General features: G+C 41.7%; 2 protein-coding genes across 9 annotated transcripts in view; one reads left to right on the top strand and one right to left on the bottom strand.

Moving 5' to 3' along the window:
- Positions 1-31: 31 nt before the first annotated feature.
- Positions 32-22916, bottom strand: INTS10 (integrator complex subunit 10). Of its 8 annotated transcripts, none has more exons than XM_068941148.1 (18): positions 22735-22915; positions 21845-21912; positions 21433-21536; positions 20268-20407; positions 19306-19387; positions 18578-18718; positions 18017-18188; positions 17361-17530; positions 12333-12466; positions 11792-11945; positions 11074-11156; positions 10028-10180; positions 8758-8866; positions 8299-8378; positions 7661-7823; positions 6499-6592; positions 2448-2525; positions 32-401 (listed from the first exon to the last, which is right to left on the bottom strand). In XM_068941148.1, exons 1-18 carry the CDS (start codon positions 22891-22893, stop codon positions 245-247), a joined length of 2241 nt encoding a protein of 746 aa, XP_068797249.1. In that variant the 5' UTR covers positions 22894-22915; the 3' UTR covers positions 32-244. The 8 variants fall into 8 exon arrangements, with proteins under 8 accessions (XP_068797249.1, XP_068797248.1, XP_068797253.1 ...); XM_068941147.1 differs by having other exon boundaries at positions 11792-11948; XM_068941152.1 differs by having other exon boundaries at positions 22661-22889.
- Positions 22917-23105: 189 nt separating this feature from the next.
- Positions 23106-26938, top strand: part of CSGALNACT1 (chondroitin sulfate N-acetylgalactosaminyltransferase 1) — a 77199-nt gene continuing 73366 nt past the window's right edge. Inside the window, exon 1 of the mRNA XM_068941165.1 lies at positions 23106-25410. The gene's annotated coding sequence lies outside the window, so the exon portion shown is untranslated. The remainder of the gene's footprint in view (positions 25411-26938) is intronic.

A 26938-nucleotide genomic window follows, 5' to 3' on the forward strand; every position in this document is an offset into this window, starting at 1 on the left:
CACAGGAAAAAAGTAACAGGACATCACAGAAGACTTCTTAAAGTTTTATTTATAAAGTTTGATCTACCCCTGTAAGAAAACTTAGCAGTGAGCAAACACTAAGCAGTGTTTGTGTACTGCAGAACCTGCAACTGATACGGAAGTTGTGATTATATGGACAAGTGATTTTCCACAGTGGTGCTGCTCTTAATTCAAGAGCCTTCCCCTCTCTCCATAAGAGACATTGCATCACGGTCCAGTCCATTCAAGCAAGAGTCTGAAGCAGCAGTATTTTCTCATTAATGCAGAACCTGTGCAAGACCACCATGAGATTTTCCCCACAGCGTGCAACCTGGCGCTCCATGGCCAGGCGGAAATCTTCCTTCACTCCTTTGGTTATACCCCGGGTAACTGTGTGATGCCTTAAGTCATGAAGGAAAAAGAGAGAGAGAGAGAGAGAGAGAGAGAGAGAGAAAATATCAAGTAAGGGTTACTTTATGTAGTACCTCTTAAAATACTGTAATATATGTCATTTACTATGTATCTACTGTCCATACCTGAGTTTATAGAAGAGCCAGAGCACATGCAATGCTATTTTTTTTTAAAAACAGTGTTTAATAGCTTACAAGTCTTCCAACTGTTAGAAATCCCATAAACACCTATGCTCTCAATACTTTGATTATAGCAGCTGTTGGAGGGAAAAAAAAAAGTGTTGCTGTTGTAGCTAACAGGAATGTCTGCTCTCTTAATCCAACATGTACAGAGTTCTTTCTGCCTCAGGAAGGAAAATTTTTTTTTCCACTACCTTTTCCACTTCCTCCTTATTGCTTGTTTCTGTAAATGGTTGGGGTTGAAGGAAAAGCAAAAAAGATGAATTTGCTTTCTCAGGAGCAGGGGCAATGTGGCTGCCACCATAAAGAGCAGAGGGCATCTTGTACCAGTAGGAAAGTGCAGCAAGGAGCTATATAATCCCATGGGCACTGACCACTCTTGGGTTAATGAAAGGTACGGAGAACATGTCACGGACCAACAGCACACAAAACCAGGGCAGGCTGTGAGTTTGGATCAGCAGATGCCACCTCTTTATGGAGCTGCTAGACACTGGGCAGGGATTACGTCTATCGTGAACAAAAGTTCAGGACGTGGTTTCATATAGAACAAAGGTCCTGCTACTGATCAAGCTGAAGGTATGCTGGCTGGGGAAGCTCCAGGGATATTGCCCCATTCAAGGCCATTCTTTTTAACAGTTCTTTGCCCCCAAACAGCCACACTGGTCTGCAGCACTCCAGACCTGATGTCTTGTCCTTAGGATGATGTTCAGCAATGCCAAAACATGAGGCTTTACTCACACTGGTCCAGAATCGGCTACAGTAAAACCGAGACTTTGTAACATCTGCCTGCAAGCCCTATTTAGGTAAGGGAGGCAAAAGCGATGCTCTGCAATGAACGTACCCTAGCACTACTAAAGGAGCAGCATAAATGAAATTAGAGAGAAAAGTAAAAATGCTAAGGTCAAGACAAGTCCTGAGTCAAGGCTAACAAGGGAAGAGCAGGACTGAACCCAGCAAGCACAGTGAAAGAAAGCAAATAAAAATAAAGAGTAGAGGAATCTTTGCCAATCCAGAGATGCAGGAACCAAAAAAGGGGCAAAGCACAGGAATTGCCCTCATCTATGATACCACCCCACCTTCACTTAAATCAGCTAGTCCAGCATTTGAGGGGTGACCTCTCAAAGGAGAAGTCTGTACTCGCTCTTCCACCCAAAACAGTAGAGACATCCGTAACATGGAAAATGTAAAGAGGACAGCAAAAAGACTGTAATCCTAATTAGCAAAAGGGCTCGTGTGGAGACTGTACTGGGTACTTCATGGATGGGCTGGGTTGGGTGAAGCCAAACAGTCCTGAGAGCAGCACTGCCTAGTTGGAGTTTACCAGATAAGCCTTGTTTTCCATCTTACTGCCTCAAATGTTGCTGGTGGGCACTATGGCCAGTTCTAACCGAATGGACAGTATGCACCCTACAGCTACGGAGCAAGCCAGCAGCACTTTTGAAGTTGCCTGTCATATAACAGTTAGACAACAGAGAACAAAATTCAGCACAACTTAAATAGCTACAAATGGATGCAGTGACTCATTATCTTGAAAGGAAAGGGTTATTCACGTGTATCTGAAACCTTTTGCTAGTATAGGAGCGGACATCAGTATCATTTGTTTGCGATTTCCACACTTTTGTTTAAATTCAACAATGATTATTAAATTGAAGGAACACGGATACTGGCAGCTTATGGGAAAAAGAAAAAGAAATGTTATAATAGTACAACATGGTTTGCCAGGCAATGTAGGCACAAATGGAAGAAAAAAAAAAAAAGAAAAGATAAATACTGAATAACAAAGAGCTGAAAATCATGGGCAGTAAAACATGTTGACAAAACACAGCACACTATGAGTGGGGTTTTTCCACTTGGTACCTGTCAGCAGTCTGTATGCTGGGCTGTAGCACAGGTATGAATTCCTGCTGCAGTAACCCCATGGGAGGGCTAGAAGTCCTTTAAAAAACAGCAAATAGCAGCATTCAAACACCCACACACCAACTCCCCTCAGGTGCAAAACAACTCTCCAGAAAAAGGGACAAGAGAGAACTAGGAGGAGACCACGCAGCAGTATGACCACCAAGCAGCTGCAAGGGCACAGGACCCAAACAGCATCAAACCTGCAAAGAGCCACGGATTTCATTGCAAGGCTGTTCTGCAATTGTGGTCTAAATACATATACATGTTTTTTTAGACAGGTACGCCGGGAGGAAGGACAGTGGTGGGTGCAAAAACAATTCACAGTTGTACTACAATGAACTGTCCTGGCTCTCCCCAGGAAGCGTGTCGATCAAAAGAGTTAACCAGAGGAGCACTGCAGACAGCCCAGCTTCCTCTGCGGGGTGGGCAAGAGTTGTGTCAGCGAGCTGGGAGAGCCCACAGCTGGGAGGTAAGGGATTTGCTGCTGAGCCCAAGCCAAATGCATGCACAGCGGGTATCAGCCAAGTTGAGTATATGACAGTATTTGTCACAGGCTGCAAAAGTGTCTTTTCATTAGCACACAGACGGCCTTTTTCATCTTCCCAAATTGAAACCGCACACAAACAAGGCTGCTAGAGGATGGCACCGTGTCAGAGCACAAATACTCCGCTCAGAGCAACTTCTCTCTGGCAAGAGGAATATTCAAGGTAGCATTTATGACCAAAGGCTGTCTCAGCTGAAAGGCAATTTGTCCTCTCTCTGTGAAGTTAAGTCCCCATCTCTTTGCTTTATCTGTAGCACAGAACATAAAACTCAAGCTCCCAGCCTAAAGCAAATCCAAAGCCTCCCCCCGCCCCCAACTGAGACATTTGTTACATAGATAATAGGTCTAGTATCCTAACCTAAGTCTCTCAAAATATCACCTACATCTTACTAGGCAAACAATCGCAAGGTTGGGCTTCTAAGAGTGTTGTGTGCATGATTCATTCCCACAAATGCTAACAAGGAGCTGAGAAGCAAGACCCTCACATACCTAAGATGCAGAGTTAGGTGCTTATCTTCAGGTCTAACAGATGGGCATTTTGGTTAGTCTCTAGAATTTATAATGAATAGGATGGAGATCTATGCTAAAAAAAAATCAATCACATTAAAGAAGGGACATTTTAGCAGAGCAGAAACACAGCTAGATACAATAGCCTGAAATAAAATATTCACAAGAAGTATTCAGTTAAATGAGGTAATTTTTCAAGAGTTTTTGGCATGAATGAGCCTAATACTTCCAAAGCAGATGCGGGGGACAGAAAATACAAAGTAACAAGAAGATGGCATTGGTCCTAGGGTGTCGCAGGTTTACAAAAGGGATTCTGCACAACTATTTGTCATTACTGTTTGCAAGATCTATGGTCAGAGCTAAACATACCCAAATGCACAATCAGAATAGAAATTACACTTTTAAGATGATTTTTGGCAGTTCAAATCAACTGAGGTTTTCCTCATCTGTCCACGTGGATGAGATGGAAGCATGGACAGAGAGAAAACTCATCAGCTTTCACATCAACTTTACCCAGTGTTCGGTGAGCAAATAACAATCTTGGATAGCAATCACTATTAGACTAAGATTATCAAAACCAGAAGCATAACATTAAGTCATTTCTTGCACACCCTTCTCCTCGTCCTTAACTCATGAGGTAATACGGCCACTACTGCCAAGTGCAATCAGTAAAACTATGAAAGATGGCTTGTCTAGAATGCAGTTCAAAAGCACTTAATAGCTGAATTCAGAGTTCACTCTAGGCAGTCTTGTTGACAGCACAAGCAGAATGAGCTGGCTACATCACCAGTTGAAAAAAAATAAATAAATAAAAGGTCATGGACCTTCACAGTCCCATAATGGATTTGAGGAAAGGGAAACCTCACAAGCTGTATATACATTTCACAGGACCTCAGTATGAGTCTGCAGGCCATCAGGATCTTCCTTCGGCTTTTGAAATACACATTGTAGTTTGCTTTCCCAGATTCAGAAAAAGGCATATAGTATATATATAGTAGAATACAGTTTCCTGTAAAGTGTAAGGTACTAAGCAAAAACACCGGTAGGAGAATGTGGAATTTACAGGTAAGTCATGAAACCAAAAAGGTATCCTTATACAAACATACAATACTTGCAACACGTTTCCTATCAGTTAAGATGCAGGTCTACTACATACATTTATCCTGAGCAAAGATCAGGCAAAGGAGCTATTGCTCTGTCTTTTGGCTACTGTGGCAAAATCACACGAGTCTTCCTGAGCATGACTGAACAATATCTGAGCTGCCTCTGCTAATCACTGGGAAGATGGTGCAGCAGCACAAACAACCAGAACTGGTCATAGTTTTGAAAGATGCAGGCCAGTCCACCGTTTTTGAACCACACACAGACTACAAACCATGGAAAAGCAGCTATGTCATGTTCCAGGAAACAGGACTGTGCTGGCACACTTATTCCAAAATCCCAGCTGGGGAAGGCAGTGAGCTAACCAATGCTGTTGAGGTTAACACCATTGGGTCACGTCATCTCTGAGCCTCATGCCCAGCCCAGCTAAATAAATATGTGGGGTACCAGGGGAGTACATGTCATCTCCTATTAGTGAGCTACACCCTCAACTCCGCTCCCATCAGCTCTCAGCTCTCTGATGAAGTGGTTTCTATCACATAATGGCACTGTACACAGCCCTTTGGGTTGGACATTTGGCCATTTTGGCTTAATAAGCACCAAAAAATGGACCTCTCCTCCCCACACACTTCCATCATTCAGGAGACCTAACACTGACTGAAAGGAGGTCAAAGAGCGATTTCGCTCTTGCTGGAAACATTGCTCACCACCTATTTCCTGACTGGTGGAGCCAGAACAGCTACCACAGAAATCAAAATAAAAGCTGTGACACACGGAGATAGCACTGAACCATTACAGCTAACCTGAGACAGCAGCTAAGACGTTGCCAGGCGTGGTCTTCAACGCTAAGTTTTATACCTGGCTGATGCAGTCTCTTACATTCTGTAAAGCAGGGGGGAAACTCGCAAAAGAATGGTGCTGGTCTTCACATCACTACATACTGGTCATGCTGACAAAGTTTATTATTTAACTTTGGGAAATTTATTTGGGAGTCCAAATTTGCATCCAGTTATCTATTTTTAGGCTCCCATTTTTGAAAACTTCAGCCCATTTCTAATAAGAAAGCAAATAGCCAGAATACACTGACCCAAACTGGAAATTTGACAAGCTTCTGCGGTTCCCATCTTATAAAAGAAAATACCACAGGTTCTAATAAACAACCATGATACTCCAAAACATTCTGCCTCCAAAATCCTTCAGCAGATACTTGTTCAGTCTTGACTCAAAGCTAAGAACACCTAGGAATTTAATCCAAATTATTAATTTCCTCAGCATCTTGTAATAAACTAAGCAGAATAAGCCTGTTCAGTACATAGCGAGAGATGACCTGCTGGCTCCAGGCAGCAAGGTGATTAGAGTTTACTTGGGGTCGTAATTTAATTTGTGCTTTATATGTAAGTTTTTCATCATTTAGTGCTCCTTCATAACTTTGTTTACAATAAATAGTACTTCCCGTTCAGCATTACTATTCAGAAAAAAAACTATTAATAACATCTTGTACTCAAGCCTAATTATTTGAAGAACTCCTACAGAGTGCAAGTTTCTGGTTGAAAGAGCAATACTGTAAACATTGTAATATGAATCGTTCTAAAACAAATACAACATTTAGAAACAAAGCTCTGTAAAATTAGAGGAGTTTAAAGTTGAAGATCCCCATACAAGAGTCCACAATTCAGTGGGAGACTCAGAAAAAGAAACTCTCAGCCTTGTTCAAACTACTTAAATGAACTCCATTAAATGTAAGCTCCTTAAAGACATGACAAGCATATTATCAAGAGAATTACATGAATACAAAGACAACCAGAACGTACTTCCTTTTTTTTTGAAAGGAAACATTAAGAGCTTTCTTATCCTTACTTGATCAACAGTGCTTGATTTGGCAACAATTCCAGATGAATTTTCCCTCCTTCCTGTGTTCTTAAATAAGCAAATTCCTCCAGCATATCAATATCTGAAGAAAACGTTAAAGGTTTCAATAGTGAAAAACTGATAAACTTTCCTCCTTAGCCTTCCTATCTGAAGCCACATGGCTGAAAGAACAGTCAAAGTTACAGCTACTGAAGCAGCTCATTCTTAAAGTGATAAAGATCACAGCATGTATTCCTAACTCTCCTCAATTTCAAGAGAAATGGCTTTTCAAGCTGTACAACATACACATCAGTCAGTTTCTTTCCCTATGTGCAAATCAGAGGTAAAGAGAGCTCAAGTCATTAAGATCGTATCTCTCCAAACTAACTCCCCTGGTTGTTTTTGCTTTCTTTTTTGGCAATGCATGGTATCAAAGTAAGGGCACAGTGAGGCTGGAACTGAAGGAAGTGCCTTTTGTTCTTTTTCACTTCCCCTTCCTCAAACGGCTTCTCTTAACAACTCTCTCATTGCTGCCTCCAAATAGGCTTCTAATTTAGTTGTCTCAGACAAGAGTTAGATGCCTTGCTTCCTAGTGACCATGGTTAGATGTCTGATCAGGTGAAACACTAAGCTGACCACAGGTGTGCACACTGATCAAGGCATATGTGATACATCTGACTAAATAAATCAGACATGCTTTGCATGAACTGTGATTACAACTCATTCTGAAAATCTTACCTGCACCAAATATTTGATAAATGAAAAACAAAATCATTCAACTCCTTGCAGCACAGGTGCCATTTCTTTACCATTTTGTTATCCACGGCTAAGGATGGTGTAGCAAAACAACAATCTCCTAGTATAATGACCCACTTAAACTGAAAAGACTGCCATCGCTTCCATTAACAGCATAAGCAGCTGCTCTTTTCCTGAATGGAAGTGCAATAGCAATGTATTTAAGGGCACTCTCAAGTGCCAGAACATGTGACAGCGGGCCTATTTATACTCCATTGTGCACTGCCATCAATTACAAGAGGCTTGCCTGGTATGTAAATGACAGCAAAATTTAATTCATAGAGAAGAGCTGCTGCTGAAACTATCTAACAGCTTTTTCAACACCCCAGCACATACTTTTGGATGTGAAAGTCATTCTTAGTTGGAGAAAGGATACTTGTAACATAGTTGAAAAAATTCTCATACTGGAAGTTTCCTTGTTGGCAGATTTTGTTGATGGCTTTCAGGAACAAGTTTTCACCTCTCGGCCATTCATGCTGAAGCAAAACAACGACATGGCCCAATGCCATATCATCTCTGCTGTCTGTGAAAGCTCTAAGCTTCAGGGAAAAGATTGACATTGAGAAGATCAGGACAGATACATTGCTTTCACCAATATATGAGATTAATCTCACCTACATCCATGCAGATATAAAACAAGTTCTTTAAGAGTGTATTTCCTTTTGCCCTAACACTTAAAATAGGTTGGAAATTGCCATCCAAAATACCAAATTCTCTCCACTAAGTATAAGGGAAGTCTGGATATAGATAAAAATATTTTGAGATGAATCCTATCTCCTCTGCCCAAAACTAATATAAGTAGAAGATAATATGATAATTTGGTAAAAAGAGAGAGGAAACTCTCCTTCATCAGTCCTCCCCCCCACACACACCCATTATGGTGTGGCGCACTTGAGGCACAGCACTTCACACCCAGTCACACCACTGGGATAAGGCCATGCAGTTTCAGAACCCCAGCTACATAACTTAGGCCTTAGACACATGAGAGAATGTGGAGCCTTGCCTATAGCTTACCTTGAAACAAGCCAGTAACAGATGAAGGCAATAGGGCATGATAGCTCTACTGGTACACGGCCAAAGCTTCAAATCAGACCCTGCGACAGAGAAGTTGTAAGAGACACTTCTTTAAGGAGTCTCAAATCTAAGTTTTCAAGAAATTAGAATGGGGAAATACAAATCTACAACTGCCTAATATCAGGTACAGAGGAAAACTTTGAAGGTACGTCGCAAATGATTCAAAATGTAAAGTTAAAGATTTAAAAAGTTTTTCTTCTCTTCTCTTTGTCTGTGGTAGGACTTTGTCACTAATACACTTTAATGGATACCAGTATGAAAACCTTTCACAAAATGCAAGAGAGGGTAAAGAACACCCTCCCTTTTCACAATACAAAAAGAGAGGAATTATATACTCAACAGAAATGCACGAACCACAAGTGAGCTGACACTGAGTTTAGGATAGTAGCAACTCCATACCTTTCCTGAATTTAGACTTGACTTTAGGTTGCTCCTCTTGTACTTTACCTCCTTCTTGTATTGGAAGTAAAATATAGCACATGAGGTCAAGCACTTTTTCGCATGTTTGCTACAGAAGAAGAACACACAGAGACAATAATGCTGCATCTATGTTTAAAGTTCTTAAAATTCAAATATATTAATGTTGATTAAAACTTTCAGAGACTGCAAAACAAAAATATGGTCACAAAATTCTCTGCTGGAACTTAAATGAACTTACTAATGTTTAGCATAGTTTGACTGGGCAAAAAGAAATAGCTGTGATATGAATTTCATTAAACTATCTCTGGGAGCCTAGATAAGCCATTTTAATTGTTAAAAAATATGTATTTGCATTCTTCATTTGAATGTTGTAAGATCAATATACCTGCAATTGAATTTTATTTTGAAGGATTATATTTTTGAATTAGTCCTTATAAAAGTTTGTAAAAGCTTGTTCAGCCCATGTTAAAAATAGAAAAGGAAAATGGAAATTCGGTGGCATGACGGAATTGCTATAAATTTTAATGCTAGCTCCCAGAGACTGTAAGAGGTCTGAGCGGATATATAATCAGATTTCTAATGAAAAAGTAGCAAGCAGGAGAAGAAGAAGAAAAGAAGACTGGTCCACTATTATGAGCGTGACATTAGATCCTATGAGACCCAGCCTTTATTATTAGCTGTGACACTTGACTGACCTCAGACCACTCTGCATTTCTGTAATAGTAAAAACAAAATATTTATTGCAAAGGTAAAGCAAGTTCAGAGGTCAGGCCAGACAATACTGTTTTCGAGTCTCGTATACCGTCAGTTGGTAACTACTTTTTTTTTTTAAAAAAAGACGATAACAGAAATTTGTATTCTTCAACCCCTTTCTTGCCTCTCCTACATGAGACCTACACACAAGAATTTTCCCCTCATTTTTAAAACTGTAACAGTAAAGTTAAGCAATTCAAACCAACGTTACATTTACAGACAACTTAAAGACCTGTAGCTATGGAAAACCGTAACTAAACCCCCCAAATCATAACTAGCAAGTAGACTGTATACCAGAGATGCTAATGGGAAGTCAGCTAGATGTGGCAAGATGTGTAGTTCTTCTCCCTTGAAGCAGGGATTTTTCTGTAGAGCCTGGCTTAGATCCACCCGATATCCTTTGGGAAGCAGGCTAATAGGAAAATTCAAAGGAAGGCACAAAGCGGAACCACAGGGCCAGTCGATGAAGGACCGGTGTGTGGAATGCTGTACGTACCCTATATTCTCCAAGGGCAAAGTGGCAAGTTGCTAACTGGATCAGCGCTCTCTGATTTTCTAGCGAGCCTTGTCCTGTAATTTGCTGCGGCGAATGAGAGCCCTGAAGAGCTGCCAAGTGATGTAGGCTGCTAATCGCTTTTTTGTATTGTCCCTTTAAAAAGAAGACATAAAAAGACTGTGTTAGGGTCCTAACACCTATACAACACCTATACACCTTTCAACCTATATAGTAGCTTGAAAGATAAAAATGAAAATTCTCTTACAGAAAGCTTTCAAAACAGAGGGTGTCTAAATAAAAGGACTTCAAAAATTTAACCTAACAGAAAACGCTGCAGTGATGTGTTGCGTGCAGCAGCGTGGATCAATCACTTGCAAGGCAGTGAGAAGCCAAAAACATGAACAGAATTCTGCTTTAAAAAGCCTGTTTATAAAATCCCATTTATAACTGAAACAAATAGTCAGGGGCTTCAGAGGTAATCGCTACTTTATTTTAGCTGAACGATGTTTGAAATAGCTCTTGTTAAGGTAAAGGTTCAGGCAAAAAAAAAAAGAAAGAAAGAAAGAAAAAAAAAAGACCCCCAAAAGAAACACAGACGAGAACAACCTTTGTTCTATGGATGGTATTTGGAATGAGCACAGTCAGCCTAATTTCTAATGAGAATGATAATTTTTTAGTTTAACTGAGACATCTTAAAACCTTCTGCTGCTTGAAAATTCTTCTCTCTGACTGTGTTCCAGTAGATGCATTGACAGATGAATAAACTATGCTTCTGTTCCCTGTGACTGAATATATCTACTGGTTAAAATGCCATACACCAAAACTAGCTGGACTAAGCAAACAGCTATTAGAAGAGGAGTATTACAAGCAGGGTACCTAGCTTGTGATAAGAATGGTATGACTCCATCCCAAAAAGTGTCACGCTTTAAAGGATAAACATCAGTAGACACCTACAGCAGTCAAACTGGCTAATCATGGCAGCTATTCACTGGAAGGAAGAGCAATGCAATGGCACCATTTTTACTGTTTTTTCTTCTATTTTTTACCTGGTAGATGATCATATCTGTAAGAAAGATTCTTAACCAAAGCCAAGTGTCCGTCTTCCATGACAAACAAATTCTGGTGAACTCTGTATAAGGTGTCAGAGAGTGGAGAAGGGGAGAAGAGAAAATGAAGCATTTCACAGCTCTGGGTTAGGAAAAAAGTATCTATAAAAATACAGCTGAATTTTAAAAAATGACACAAAAGAGTAAAAGTGTGAAATCTTTTAAAATATAGGATACTCTCTTCCTATACAATCACATTTTTATTACACTTCTCTTCACAGCGTCCAACAAATCTAAAAGCACCTAAGTGGTACTGTTTTGTACTACTTTTTAAAAGAAAGGCTTAGTTTCAAGGTTATCACACCTGATACTATCAGAAAGGGAGAGACACAGTAAATATCCTCTTAAGCATGAACTCTGTTAGCCACCTACTATTATCAGCGCCACTACTAATCAACTGCTCCTTCAGAAAAAGCTGCTTCCAAGGAAAGTGTGGGTGAACAAGCAAAAATGTAGGAAGAGTGGAACAAAATCTAGAAGGAAAATATTCAGAAATATAACAAGATAACACTTCCTTTTGGAACTCAGATGAATACTACTCAGGACTCAATTAATTTTAAGGATTCCCAATGACCAGAATTCGATTTTAACAATACTAAAATGATTCTTAACTACAACAACGAAGTGAAAATGCAAGTCTTCCTGCAGTTATCCTTACCTTTATCGAGTGATTCCAGGGAATAGAGCAGCTCCCAGCTCTCTCTTGCCAGTTTAAAGCTCTCCAATACTTCAATAGAGTTTGCAAGATCTGCCTTATTTACTGCAATATGGCGACTTCGCCCCTTCCCAGAAGGATCCTCATCGTCTGAGCTCTGCTTAAGTGTCAATATAAAACAAAAAGGTTCACTTCTTAATTTCTACTTATTTCAAAGGACTTATTTCTCAAGTCACAAAAGTTCCACTTAACACATCAAAACTAGAGAATCAAAGATCCTAGTGCAAGTGCCTTTAAGTGACTTTTCCATATTTCACTTAGCTTGTTTTAATATTAGAACAATCTGTTTTGCTATTAATAAATTCAGTGGTATAGTATGATAAGCAGTATCACAAAAGAGGTCATTCAATAATACAGTGGTCATAACCAGCAATTCCGGGGTACATCTAAAAATATGTCTATTCCATCGTGCCAAAACTACTGTTGTCTAAATTCCAGTACCAATGCCATTCTTGTTACGAAGGAAATAGTCTCGAGAAGTTACCATTGTTTTCTCTCTTCCTTCTGCAAGTTTCCTCTTTTTGTGTATGTGTTTGTTACGATCAATATCTGTATCACCATAGATGTTGGTCACATCCTCAAGAAGAATCAGTGGGGCTTGGTTTGGAGCATTTGGACCTGGATTTAAAAGAGAAATAAATACAAGATTGCTCTAAGCTGATGAATGCTAGAGAATACAATTTCAAATTAAATTTCTTTTCTTATGAAGTAGTCGCAAGATATGTTAAGGCAGCATGTTTTCTCTCATCAAATATCATTTACTTTCAAATAAATACAATTATTCAATAGGTAAGCTGAACAAATGGCTCTGGAGTTAACAGCCATAAACACAGCAAAGCACAGCAATATTCCCAGGACATTCTTATGAGAAATCAAGGCAATATACTGACAGGTACTGGTGCATCAAAGAAGTCAGTTTATTTTATCATAAGATTTCTCTGGTAGGATCATTCAGCGTCAGCTTTGCTCCCAGTGATTTCAGTTGTACAGCATGAAGCCTTTAATTGACTGCCGGAAGCCATCATCACTCCCCAGGCCTGCAAAGAAGCCTCATTTTAAAGCACAGAGGACATCATTTCTACTTCTGCTGGTGTCACAGAACATCCTGTGACATCTGGTACGACTTATTTCAGATCTCAGTGCCTAAGTTTCATTAGCTATAAAATGGGACAACACTCCTTAATCGCAAATAAAATCAGTATGTGGTCAATTTTAAGGTCTTCCCTCCCAAAAGATTTACTCCTTCAACACACAAGCAAATGTCATAGATGTGCAGAGTCCAGACAAAGAGAAATATGAAGGAAAGGGGAAATCCATTAACTTATTTTCCCATTTTAAAACCTCCACCAGACAAGACAGTAGCGCAGACAAGTATTTTCACGGGCACTTATTCTGTTTGTGTTGGCAGAAGGATACAAGACTAAGGCCTCGTTCATAACCGCAAAGAACTTAATTTGGTATCTTAGTATAAGAAGAATCCATTTTGTCTCTTGACATAAGAGAGCATGTATTAAGCTTTTCCCATCTACTCAAAAGGGTTGTGTAAGGAGGTCACTACAACAGAACTCCGCGCTACAAGAAACAGCTAACATGGCGCGCCTAGTAAGTAATGGTGTTATCTCCATTGACGATGTTCAGACTAGATACCACCGTTTAAATGTCCTCTACACAAAGGCTACAAACCACTGTAAATCACCTCTCCTGTACTATCATGTATTCCAGTGTTCCACCACAACCCGTCTGAACTTAAAACAGAACCAAGCCATAACGCAGAAGATAGCATCCATGAGAAAACAGCTACAAAAGTGCCACAGCTGGGAGACTGGAAGAGCTCTGTCACTAAAATCTAAAGAGCTGGCTACTCACAACACCAGAGTAGGGAGGACTGGGTTTTTCTTTTACTCATACTGCTTTAAATGAATGCCAGTTAAGCAAGTGCTTTGCTTTCTAGAAATATGCTTTTCTTAGCAGCAGGCAAGCATACTGTATCCTTTACTCAAAAACCTCCTGTCCTGAAAACAAAACAAAACCAAACCAAACCTCCCCCTTTACTTGCGCTGCAGACCCTTTCTTACAGTAATGAAAGTTCTACACAGCCATACAAAAAGAGCAATGTTGTGTTTTTCTGCCTAACTGCGCTCTAGACTCTAAGCTTACAGTGCTTTTACCTGATTTCTAGTACGTAGCACTATAAATAAACCCCTAAAGCATCAAACCAAATAGCGACTCCTGCCAATCCTGCAGGCAGCCTGAAAGTTTTAAGAGAAGTATGAATTGCCTCATTCATTTCTTAGGTCTCCAACAAGGCAAATATGAATTACGTAAGAGAAATGCATTGAAAAGTTTTCTCTCAAGAGCTTCCTTGCAAGTCTGTGCCTGTGACAGGAAACCCATAGATTAGTGCTCAGGGCTACCGGATTGAGGAGGAGATACTTTTTTTTTTTTCTCCTCGTTTTATTTCCGGCTCCAAATATGTAGGCTCTCCCCCTTATTTCTACAGATAGCTCTCCAAAGAGGAGGAGGAAAAACCCTAAAGACAGAAATGGCATGAAAGGCACTGAATACCACTGAGCTTTAACATTAAAGTAGAAATGAATAAAATATATCTTGAAAATACAGAGGGCCTAACTTTCCTTGTGGCACTAAAAGTTTTGTGAACTTCTATTATGACACCTCTTCGTTCCCAGTCTTAAGCAAGCAGCCCTGAAAAAAGACACCTGTGAAGACTTTGTCAGACCCATTGTCAGGGCACTGAAGGCACCAACGCGCCTTGATGGCCCTGACCAGCCTCACCTGGGGCCTCCACACACCCCTTCCACCCATAGGCCCAGCAGCTCCATTTAAGCCCAAGCCTGGGCCCTTATTCCCCTTTTGAGGTGTGCTGTAGGTGTGCTAGTCTCCAGCCTTGCCTCTGCCTCCTGGATAGACCCATTGGACATACACTGTAGCTTGCTTCCAGTCCTGGCTCTGTCTCCTGCTGCTGACTGGGTTGGACCCTGAACCTGGTTCACAACTTCACCATGGGTGAGACTGTCGACAGACCCTGTTGCCAGTACCTTGCTCTGCCGGCCATGTTTGGTTCCTATGTGACTGTGTCCTGGTCAGTGATAGCACTGCCTGGGCTGGGGTCGCTCTTGCTTTCTAGTTCCTGTTCTCTTAGGCCTTGCTGACACCTCTGCTCTTAAACTCTTATATCTGATAGCTCTTACCTCCTTTCAGAGGAGGCACTCTAACCAGAGAGTAACTGTGAATGAAGAGGGATGGGGTCCTTGACCACTGATCTGCACTATCTCCCTCCCTAAAACTGATTAAAACAACATGTTTTTGTAGAAATAAAACTGTATGTATATATATACACACACACACACAAATATATATGTAAAATAAATAATTACACAGCAAAACTGGGGGCTGGCCTACTGAAAAGCAGCTCTGCGGAGAAGGACCTGGAGTCCTGCTGGACAACAAGTTAAGCATGAGGCAGTAAGGTGCCCTTGTGGCCAGGAGGGCCAATGGTCTGCTGGGGTGCATTAGGCAGAGTGTTGCCAGCAGGTGGAGGGAGGTGATCCTGTCCCTCTACTCAGCCCTGGTGAGGCCTCACCTGGAGTGCTGTGTCCAGTTTTGGGCTCCCCAGGACAAGAGAGACATGGAGCTCCTGGAGAGAGTGCAGCGGAGGGCTACAAAGAGGATGAGGGGACTGGAGCATCTCTCCTCTGAAGAAAGGCTGAGAGAGCTGGGCCTGTTCAGCCTGGAGAAGAGAAGGCTCATAAACGTGTACAAGTATCTGAAGGGAGGGTGTCAAGAGGATGGGGCCAGACTCTTCTCGCTGGTGCCCAGCAACAGGACAAGAGGCAACAGGCACAAACTGCAACACAGGAAGGTCTGTCTGAATCTGAGGAAAAACTTCTTTCCTGTGAGGGTGACAGAGCACTGGAACAGGCTGCCCGGAGAGGTTGTGGAGTCTCCTTCTCTAGAGATAATCAGAAGCTGTCTGGACACTGTCCTGGGCAATGTGCTCTAGAGGACCCTGCTTGAGCAGGGAGGTTGGACTAGATAATCTCCAGAGGTCCCTTCCAACCTCAACTGTTCTGTGAAAAACATACTGAGAGCTCTCTCACTTTAGTTCTACTTCTTTTAATGGACTTGGAGATTTCAGCTTGTTTTAAAGGTAGCAGCATGTCATCAGCCAGCTGGCTTCAGATCTCTTGCATGTTTTTCAGTGTCTCAGTCTGAAAACATGAACTGTGAACATTGCTTAGGAAGACTTTACTGGTGCTTTACTCTTTTTCTTCTTAAATTCAGAATCAAGCAGAACCTATAGCTAAAAGTAATGCACAGCTAAAGCACCTCATTGCCATGCCATAACACTTATTCTGGGTCAAAAGCAATAAAATGTCAACTCAGTCAGTTCCTGTATCTGTTAATTTCAAGTGGCTAACATTCTCTGAATACAGGTTGCCATGTTATTTGCCTCCTTAGCTTAGCTATCTATAGATATTGTTGAACTGACTACCTGACTAACTTTGTGTAAAGTCACTTAAAAGCACTGTAATTTGCTTTTTGAGTATTTAATTACTCAAATGATAATTCACTTTAAGCAATCATAACAGAACTTATGAGCATAGCACAATTAAAACTAATTTTATCATGAATCAATAACTGTTGCATTAGTGAGTACTAACTACTTGTATTAACAATGGCTAATGTTGCAAGCAATTCCCTAGCAGTGAGTGAAGGAGTAGAAAATTTTTACTGCTAATGGCTGTCCCTTCCTTTTTTATGATACTGTTTATTCCAATAAGTCCTAAACAAATCAGAAGTCAAAGCACTTCCCCAACTTCTGAGCCATCCCTTAAAATGCCAGTCTACACAGAAGCAATGCAGAGTCTTCCAAGCTATCTGGTATGCCCCACACACAGATTTGGGTGAGTCGATAAAATGGAGGTATTAAATGCTCAAGTTAAAAATCATTTTAGGACATATTTAAAAGTGAGCCTTAAAACGCTTAAACTACACAAGGAAAGCCAATTTTGTTCAGGAAATATAACTGAATAAAAACTGAATTGGAAAATATTTGCTGTGTGTTCCTGATGCAACTCCACTTATTTTGTGAGAGCTCTACAATCACTCTTTTGATGGAAGCCTGGAAAACGTCAGCTGCAGGAGAGCAAAATCAGAGGAATAACGGGCACAAACACAACGGTGACTGAAAATGGTGGGAATGCACCTCAGTGACGTTTCATACACCTGCCTTAATACTTTCCTCTTCCCTAGGCAACTGCTGCTGGCAGAGGTTGAAGGCATGATGCTGAGTTAGATGGATCTTTGGTCTAATACACTATGGCTGTTCTCATACACTACTTCTGCTGATAAAGACTAATGCCTTGGGAGGATTTTAGGGAGGCCTCATTACCTTCAAAGATAAGCTTCAAGACTAATGAGAAAAAGAGCTTTCAGATGTTAATGAAATCATAAAGAAGTGTTTACAAAAGTTGAAGTGTTAAAAACTAACCTTGAAAGAGAGATGGCTGGATGTTGCTGACATACTGGAATGCATTTTTAAAGAAGACCAACATCGTGGAATACACTACTTGATTCTTGTATTTAGCATGTGCATCGCTATCAAAGTTACTGATGTACCTGCAGAGGTCTTTCATTCTATGCAAAATATCACCAAAACTTCTGAGGAAGAGAGAAGGAATACAAATTGATTACAAGTCCATTACCTGGACTCTAAAACTGAAGAAAAGGATGCATAATGGATATGAAAAACCTGATGTTTTGGCTTGGGAAATCCTTCGGCTGTAAGTCAGTGATGGCTGCTAATGCACATCACTAAAATTTCACTATGTATTTGCCTTGTTTTTTCTCTTTGCAGACACACCTAGGAAAGGCTGAATAGAGGACGGTGGGTTTACATCTCCTACATTACAGTACAGTAGTTCTTAAGCACTACTTTTGTTAAGAAAGATTTAGTTTCTAGAAAATAATCTAAAAGGGCTCCCTGGATCCACACTGTAGCTCTACATTATGTGGTTTGGAAAGAAAAGCTGGACTGAAGTTATACAGAAAGATATTAACATGAAGACATCCTTCAGCGCAATTTATCGAATAATTAAGCCAAATCATCCTTGAAAAGCAGCACCTGGAAAAGTACACATTTCTCACCTTCTTCCTTTATCCATTTGCCATTCACACCTCATTCCCACCACAGACAATATTTTAAATAGCCTCTCCCAAGGATCTGTAATCTGGGATGATTTCTCTGTGAGACCATCTATTACATATTTCTGAGAGCTACGTTTGCTTGGAGACAAAATATCAGCAGAATCTTGTGAACCTAGGAAAACAAGCATATTTCTCTCTTCATACAGAAATGAAACCAACAGATTTATTTTCAAGAAGGAAAAGCGTAAAAAGGCACGCTTAAGTTTTCAGGGTAACCATCTTTTACTGAGAAGGCTGACAAAGAGCATTAGGTATTTCAGCCTCCTCTTACAAGAGTTGGTAAGGCTGGATAAGGAGATTCGGACGTTTTGTCCTAATTTTCAGTTCATGCGTTATGAGATCTGACTGAGCTATTTTGATATCAAAGCTATAAGAAATATCAAATGCTACTATTAATCCTGCTCTTCAGGAGACAGTGAAGCATTCTTCCTTTATACTACTCCCTTCAATAATTGTGAAATATATTTTAGGAAAGGCTAATCTTATAAAAAAAGTTCTTACCTTGATACTGGCTTTCAGTCTGTGTAGATCGAGTTACATAGTTGATATAAAATTCTGCTGCTTTATTCAGATATTTATATAGCAAGCTGGCAGGAAGCCGAACATCAGGGTTGTTGATTATTAGAGGAAGAACATCACATACTGAAATATATATTAAAAAGAAAGCTTTAGGTTTGGTTGTTTTGTTTTTAAATCCTATTAGTTCTAAGCAAGATTCTTCAATCAGCAATGTGAGCCTCTATCTCTGGCTGACTATATACCACAAAGGATCACAAAACACCTCTCGTGGCATTAAACTGGCATTAGACTCATTCATAGGGTCAGTCTGGACTAACGTGACCTGAACCTGTTCTGAATAAAGCTGTTTCCTAATCACAATATCCTGAAAACAGTTTATTAAACTCAGGATCTATGTTATTGCTGAAGTATAACTGCAGGTTAAATGGTTTAAAAACTGATTAGAAAGTTTCCTTAGTGTTGGACAGCACTGTCGTCTGATTTTTGCCATCATAACAGTAAGCAACTGTTGGTATGTACAATATTACCAGTTTAGCAGATGGAGGTACCGAAAAACTGTAATTTAGTGTAATTGGCAAGACAGAAATCACATGAAAGACTTGGCTTCAGAGCTATAGCAAAAACTGTTGGCTAACTTCAACAAACAGTCTTAATAGAATACTAAGTTTATAAAATTATATAATAAAATAAGCACATTAACCTTTTCTTACCAAATAGTTTTCTAAAACAATTCACTGGGGATTCTTGGTCTTCAATACTTTCAGCTTCTAATAAGGTTTCTCCAAGGCCTACCTGTATAAGCAGAGGTTAAAACACACACACACACACACACACACACACACACACACACAGAGACAAACTTTGAATTTTAGAAACTTTTAAAAATACCTGATTCAATGATGCTGAGCAATCATTCAGTGGATACATCAGTAGCATAACTAAAAAGCAACTGCCTAGCATGTTAATCTCCATTTAGTTAAACTATCCCCACTTAGTAACTGGTGAAAGCAATCCCAGGAGATAGCAAAACCAAGACCAACAGAAAAAGTGTGTATGTGACTATGCATGGGTAGAGGTATGCACAGATTAGTGGAAGAGATGGAATTAGGAGTGCTTTAAAAGCTACTGCTTGTCAGCTGAGCTGTGGTAACAGACTACGTCCTCATTGACTGATGCAGGTATGAGATGACGGATTTAAGTTACCATGTTCTAGAGCTAACATATTTTACTTCCTATCCACAGTAGTTGAAAAACTGTAGGTCATCATCTCCAGTGCTCTAGCAGTAATTCAGTAAGTCAGAGGAAACACACAGCTTGTCGCAGTCTGGTCATGACCTCAAGGTGCTCTCCCCAAAATGAAAGGTTACTGAGAAAAGCTGAAGCAATACTATTTGTTAGGCTAAAGCGTTCCTCTACGCTATTGTGCTATTCTGCCTCCTTTTTTTTTTTTTTTTTTTTTTAAAAAACATGGAATCTTCCTTGCTTTTACAAAGTAAAGTAATTCTTTGCTGCTGGTAGCCTGAAGGTATAACCATTTGAACTACCGGCCTCAACTAAACACGAATAAAAACCCCACCCCACTCACTAGGCAAAGCAAAAGATGTTTCCGCAGTATCTCAAGAAACAGAAGGACAGTGCTGTGAATAGTTAAAATGGGTTACTTTTCTCTTACCCCGTGTTGTACCACAGTCTCTGGGAAGCGCCGCAGAAGGAGCAGGAGCATTTCTGCCCTTTCCAGTGTGTTAAAACACTGCTCTGTGGCCTTTAGTAACATTTCACATTGGACTCTACCAGGAAGGGTCTCAAATAATCCTTTAAAAAAAAAAAATCGTTTAACTTGCTATGTTTGAATTGTAAAGATAATAGGCAAAAGGATAAAAGACTAGTCAATATCACCTTGCCAATCAGTGCAAGATTTCCTTGCGTCTTTTTCCACTGAATATCAGACCCTCAGGGAAAAAAGTGTGATTCTCTCAGTAAAATCGAAATGAACACTTATCTGTTTATCTGGGTGCACATAACTTGATTTTAAAAGTAAGTTGAGTAAGTAAGTGGAATACTCAATCATAATACTTAAATATTTAACATCTTAAGATGCTTACAGTGGCTTCTTCAAGAAACCTCATTTATATTTTTTACTTACATCCCCCACTTTGACAATTAACACTTTGTTTATAAAAAGATACCTTCCTCACTTTAAATTTCCAGTGAGACATTGAAAAGAAACCAAAATATTGCCACTAAAAGTTGTATGTATTCTCCCTGAAAAATAAACATACCCAATGAAAATGCAGGAGTGTTTCTTCAACTAGAATAGCTTGTACATGAAGTTACACACTGCTTCTCCTTACAGCTCTTCAAGTACATCTTCAAACAGTAGATCGTAATTTGTCAGGTGTAAATCCTGCTTTCAAAACTGCCTGTGGTTGCCAGCAAGCTGTTCTGATTGCTGTCCGTTGTCATGACCTTCATTTTACATGTCCAAACTTGCCACACTTCTAAGATTATTCACTGTTCTCTGAAATCATTTGGACCATAATGCATAAGCCCCCTTCCACTTACTCCCTCTGCAATCTGTTTTCTAACTTAGCAGAGCACGCTCCTTTAGTTCTGGCAGACTTAGATGACCTGTACTTCAGACAAAGGGGATCTCTCTCTCTGGGCTTTTGAAGCCTCATGCACCGGATAAAGTTCATAAGGCTAAAGTGATCAAAAGGATATGCAGCCAAGAAGCTACGCACAACACAAAAGACACTTGCCGCGCTAGATATGTAACCAGAGGACTTAACCTTTAGATTCCTTCAGGGCTCTCCCTGTTCACCGAGTAGCATTCTTACCTCTTAAAAACTGTGTCTGCTTGTCCTGGGAGTCGTTCCTTAACGCTGATGTAATAACACTGATCTCTCGCCACACTGCGGGTTGGTCTGGAAAATTCACAAACCTGGAATACAATTTGGGGCAAGAAATGCACAGTGACCTTAAAATCCACTTCCAAGCCGAAACCTTCCTACAAAAGAAATTGCTTGGACAAATGGAAAATGACATTTTGCTTGTTTCTGTATCTTTCCTAATTAACAAGACCTTTTCTGCTCAACTTATCCATGCAGATTGCCAAGAACGCTCGCGTTATATTTTTGGAAACTCTCATATCTATGACTTGGGACACAAGCATGGAAACAAATGCTGGAAAATTTCTAGAGCTTCAGCTGTGATTCAAGGCAGTTATTTCGGGCCAGCTGAGTTACTTACATGTCATAGAGCAGTCTACCCGCGGAGGCTGTCCGTTCGGCGTTCCTCTCAATAGTGTACATCTCATACTGCGACACGGGAGAACAACACACGTTAGCGCTTTTAGGAAGCGGATTAGTTGTTCTGCTCTAAAAACCTGTCCTTAATTTAGGCATTAGGCCCATGTCTCACTAACAGAAACGGACAGGAAAGGATGGCAACATTTGCTGTAGAAATTAACAGCAGTTGGGACTACCTAGCTACACATGAAGTTATGCATGAACTTCCATATGCTAATATAAGTCAGATTATCGTGTTGGCTTTATTTTTACGTAAATAAAAAGACCAGTAAGAATTCAGTGAATTGTGGGACTGCAGTTTGTTTGCAGTCAAATACAGTGCAAAACCCCAAGCTGCTATGAAACCACAGGCAACAGAAGTACTTTAAACCTCTGTCAAAAATGGCTGATTTTTAGCAGAGGCAAACGTAAACGTTTCATCGCGTTTCCTTCGCACAAGGAGCCCAAAGGATCGCTCCTCCCATTTACTAACAAAACACTACTTTTACTTCCATCCTAAAGCATTCGTGGGCACAAGGTTTCTTTTATTGCAGTGAAACACAAGGAGCGAGCACTTATTTGCAAACACTTTACGCTTCACCACAGGTGAAACGCGGGTGCTGCGCCCGGCCGGCCGCCGCCCGTCTCGCTGCCTCAGCCACGGCCGTTAACCGACAACCGGCGCTTCAGCAGCCGCCGCTGCGGAACGCATGTAACCGCGGCAACGGCTGGCCCCGCCCCCTCCCGCGCCCTATTGGCCGAGCCGCCCGTCACTCACTCGGCTCGCGCCGCAAGGCCGTGTGGGGACAGCGCTGCGCCCTTATCCGGGGTCGGCGCGGCGGCGCCGCTCACCTGGATGTTGAAGTCGGCGGGGTAGAGGCTCCGCGCTGTGATGAGCCAGGCTTTGGCCGCCCACAGGTCCCCCGGGACCAGTTCGCGGGCCCGCTTCACCAGGAACTCGCAGTCCCCTTGCGCCGACATCTTGGGGCCGCCGGGCGGCGCGGCGCGCATGCGCCCTGCCGCCGCGGGCCGTTACTCCCTCCCGCCGCTGAGGCGGAGGGCGGTGCGCGTGGCGGCCATCTTGGAGGCGGGTGGTGGCGCTGTTGGCCGTTGGCAGCGTGCGTGTGTGTGAGGATGAAGGGGGCCGGACGGTCGTTGTGGAGTGGGGCCTCGGGGTTTGGAGCGGCGGCGGGGGAGGGGGGGGCCCGCAGTGGTTTGGGGTAGCCGAGGGCAATATTTTGGGATCCAGAAGTCTGTTACTGGCCACAAAAAAATTATTTTTGGAGCCAGTGCAAAGGGAAGGGGTTTCGCTTTTGCCCATTTTGCAGCTGCTGTGCCAGAGGACAGGGGATTGTGGCCGAGCCAGACTCAAGAACCCCTCTCCTGGCTCTGAAAATGCTTAAGTGTCACGGATCTAACAGTGGTTACAGACGACTGATTTAAAGCGTAGATGTCGCTGTGGAGCGCTGCTCTCCTGCAGTGGGCACTGCTGAATATCAAAGTGCCCTTTGAAAAATCCAAGGCGATGTCACCACTGCCTGGGCTTGTGCTGCTCAGAGGGTCTCGAAGTCCAGTATGCAGGTGACTAGCAGAAGATGGCGAGGAAGAGCGAGGCCTTTTTCCACCGACGCTCTCCTAGCCTTCAGCAACTTTATAGTTGGTGCCTTTCAATGATCTGGATGCTCTTTGAATGCAAGTCTGTCCTTTCTGCTTCTGCTGCTTACCCAGGATGTCAAGTTCTCAGTCTTTGTTGCTTTTTTTTTTTTAATCACCGTTCATTTCTAGACTAAGCACGTTGTAGACTTTGCACCTGGGAACTTCTGTTGATTAAATTCATAAATGCCCACCTCTAGGAGGGAGTGACATTATCTGTTTAGCAAATAGTTGTAGTAGGCTCTTACTCTCTGGTGGAGGTAAGTCACTAAAAGACAAGGTCTGTTTTGCTGTTATCATCACTGTGGTATGCTTTGCCTCGTTCTTTCTCCATTATTGCACAAGGCCAGCAGATGCTGGTCACTGTATTGGACGATGTGTTCTTATTGGGTGAAGTTGCAATAGATTTTTCAGCTGTTGAGGCACTGCATAGTCCTTGGTGTTACGTTGTCCCTGGGAATGAGAATGAACTATCCCATGGGGCCTGGAAACCTGGCTTCTGTGCCCCCCTACACCAGCATACCCTTGCCAATTCCTCTTCCAAAGCCGCGGCCAGCATTATCTGAGGAACCTTTTGGTGAGAATCTTGCTTTTGATTACATGCAGTGATCACAGCGATGGCCTGTGCTTGTGAGTTGTATGCTCTGTGAAAAAATTGGCAGCCATCAGCAAGAGAGGGGCTTGCTAAGGCTCTGCCCTCTGGGGGGGGAAGTGATTACAAACCAGCTCAGCCTACTGTTTCTGTACCAAAGGTCCTTGAACTGCTCTCTTTTCATGCCCTAATTCTATATTCTGCCGCCGAATTAACAAATCGTAGTTGTGACGTGTGGCAAATGATCACAGTAGCAACTATGGTACAAGTGCCTCACTGAAGACAGTTGACCCTGTCAGTTAATCAATACCCAGCAGTGTGCGCAGCTTCGTATTCCTTGCCCCTTTTCTTAGCTCTCTGTTCATACACCAAGCAGTTGCAAGCTGAAGGAACACAAAGTACATGATTAATTTCTCATTCAGAGAGATGACGAAGCCACATCAGAAAGTCTGATGTCCCTTGTACAACAGACACCACCTCCTCTTCCCCTCCTTTTCCTGCAGTCTAATCTACAAACTGCTGTAGAGTGACACAGGTTGTTAGGAAAGACGTTATGGTCCTGCAATCAATTTTAAATGCAAGAACGTTAATTAGTGGCTGATGTGTGTATCTTAGACTTCTTTCCTTTACTTGTGCAGATGTGCAGGTCTAATTTGCAAAATTTGAGTTTTGCCTTGAGAGGCTGAATATGGGTAACAATCCTGTGTATTGTGTTCTTCAGAAATTGCCAGTGACTGATGTGGTTGTTGTCACTTCCTTCAGGCTTCTTGTGAGGCCAGGATGAAGATGCTACAGGAGCCAGCTGGATAGCAGTGCATGTCAGAAGCCATTGCCTTTGAAGCGCAATAGATGCACGAGAAGTACTCTGCAAAACTTCCAGTGCAAAGTAGCCCCCAAGACACCGGGTAGTCAGAGAAGATAACAGTTCTTGGACTGGTTTCACAAGGAGTCCTAAAAGCAGGAAGTAACTATACTTAATGCAGTTTGGTAAAGAGGAGCACCTCCAGTGTAGTAGGAACATCTTTTTTTTTTTTTTTTTGTAACTGTATGTTAACTGGACCCTTTGGCACTTTTTTCTTTTAAATCTGTGAATAATCTTTTTTCAAATGAATACTCTGCTACTCCTCACAGAGTTTTGTGGAGTCCTTGTCACTGCAGCTTGAGGAAAAAACGCAGCTGTTTGCTCATCTACTCAGCCCTCCAGGGAAGGAGGAGATGAGAGTCCATCATCTGAATAGTGTCGCTTATAGCAGACAAGAAGTATGAAGCAGAGACAGATGTAGGTAGGAGTCACCCGAAGAGGATTCAGGCTCGGAAGAGTAGAGTTAATGGGGGCTTCCATTAAGCATGGAACTTGGGTAGTAAAACCCATCACTGTGGTAACTTCAAAGATCTGGGAGAGATCTGTCCTATTTCTTGAGCAAGACATCCGAGTAGCAGCAGTACACGTGGTAGATTTAGGTAGTGTTGCTGATACAGTCAGTGCAGGGATACGTGATCCGCAAGGCAGCATTGCAGTCCTTGACTGTAGTGCACCAAAACCATTTTGCACTACCAGTGAGAGGCTCCATGAGGGCAACTGGATGCTCTGGTTGATACAGAAGTGTTCAGAAGGTGATTAAATTAGCCCTGAGCAGTGGCAGAGGGCTTTTGAGTGTCATTCTCTGCCTTCTAAAATTTTAGAATCCCATTGGTGTTCTATGGGCAAGGCCTTGGAGAAGAGATTAGGTGTTAAGGTAGCAATGCAGTGAGATCTGCTGTGTCAAAAACTAGAGGTCAAACCTCATATGGAGGTTTTTGACCAATTCTGTGTCGTTGGGCTTTATGAGGAGCAATTTCTACAGCTGAGTTAAGTTGTCTGAGCTGCCAGTGACTGAGAACCTGAGGCTGAGACCATGTGGCTTGTCTGTACCTTAGAGCTGAAAGACATGTGAGGGGCAAGCTAGGAAGAACAAAAGGAGATTGGGAGTCCAAGTGCAGAACTGCCCAGGGCGTTTGGGATTCAATGCATATCCCTCTGCATGGACTAGTATCTGTTAATGACTTCATGGGTGCCAATGTCAGTACAAGCGTGCATGTTTCAGCAGATCTAATGCCTTCTCATGAAACAACAGAATGGAGATCTCTGACTCTGGGATTGTCCATAATCTTTCAGTTAAACCCAAATTTCTGCTTCAAAACATTTTTGTTTGGCACAATGTACTTCATTTCTGTAATAGCCTAAAGCAGCTGTTATTAATTGATCTAATTTTCACAGAAGCATTAAACAATTTATGTTGAAAGGGACCTCAAGAGATCATCTGGTCCAGCCACCTGCTCAAAGCATATATAACTACAAATAACTGCACTTTTATGGTCCTAACATAAACCAAAAATCCATTTCAAGCATAGAGGAAGTGTGATCAGCTTCCCTCAGGCAGCAATTTCACAGTGAGGAGCGGTGGAAAATAGGTGTTTGTAATGGGAAACATTTAGCTAGTCTTATGGGCAGGTATTGCTGTTATGAGAAGTGTTAAAACTACTTGCCTAGCCCTTAGGTCTGGGAAACTGAACTGCATTGTAGTTCTCTGCACAGCATAGACAGAGTTATTAATCACCATAGTCTCATTTGGCCAGAGTTACACTTAATGGCTGCAGCGACACTGCGGCTGGAGCTCTGAACACAGTGAGTTGTCCAGGTGTGATGAAAGCACAATATCACACGCTGACTACAGCTCTGCTTGGGGCACAAAGGGGAGCTTGGATTGGGGGGTGGGGGGGGGGGGTTAAAAGCTTAGAAAATAGCATCTTTCACTTGTAAATCAGGTGTAC

Source organism: Struthio camelus, chromosome 4 (genome assembly GCF_040807025.1).
Source record: "Struthio camelus isolate bStrCam1 chromosome 4, bStrCam1.hap1, whole genome shotgun sequence".
NCBI classification, from domain to species: domain Eukaryota; kingdom Metazoa; phylum Chordata; class Aves; order Struthioniformes; family Struthionidae; genus Struthio; species Struthio camelus.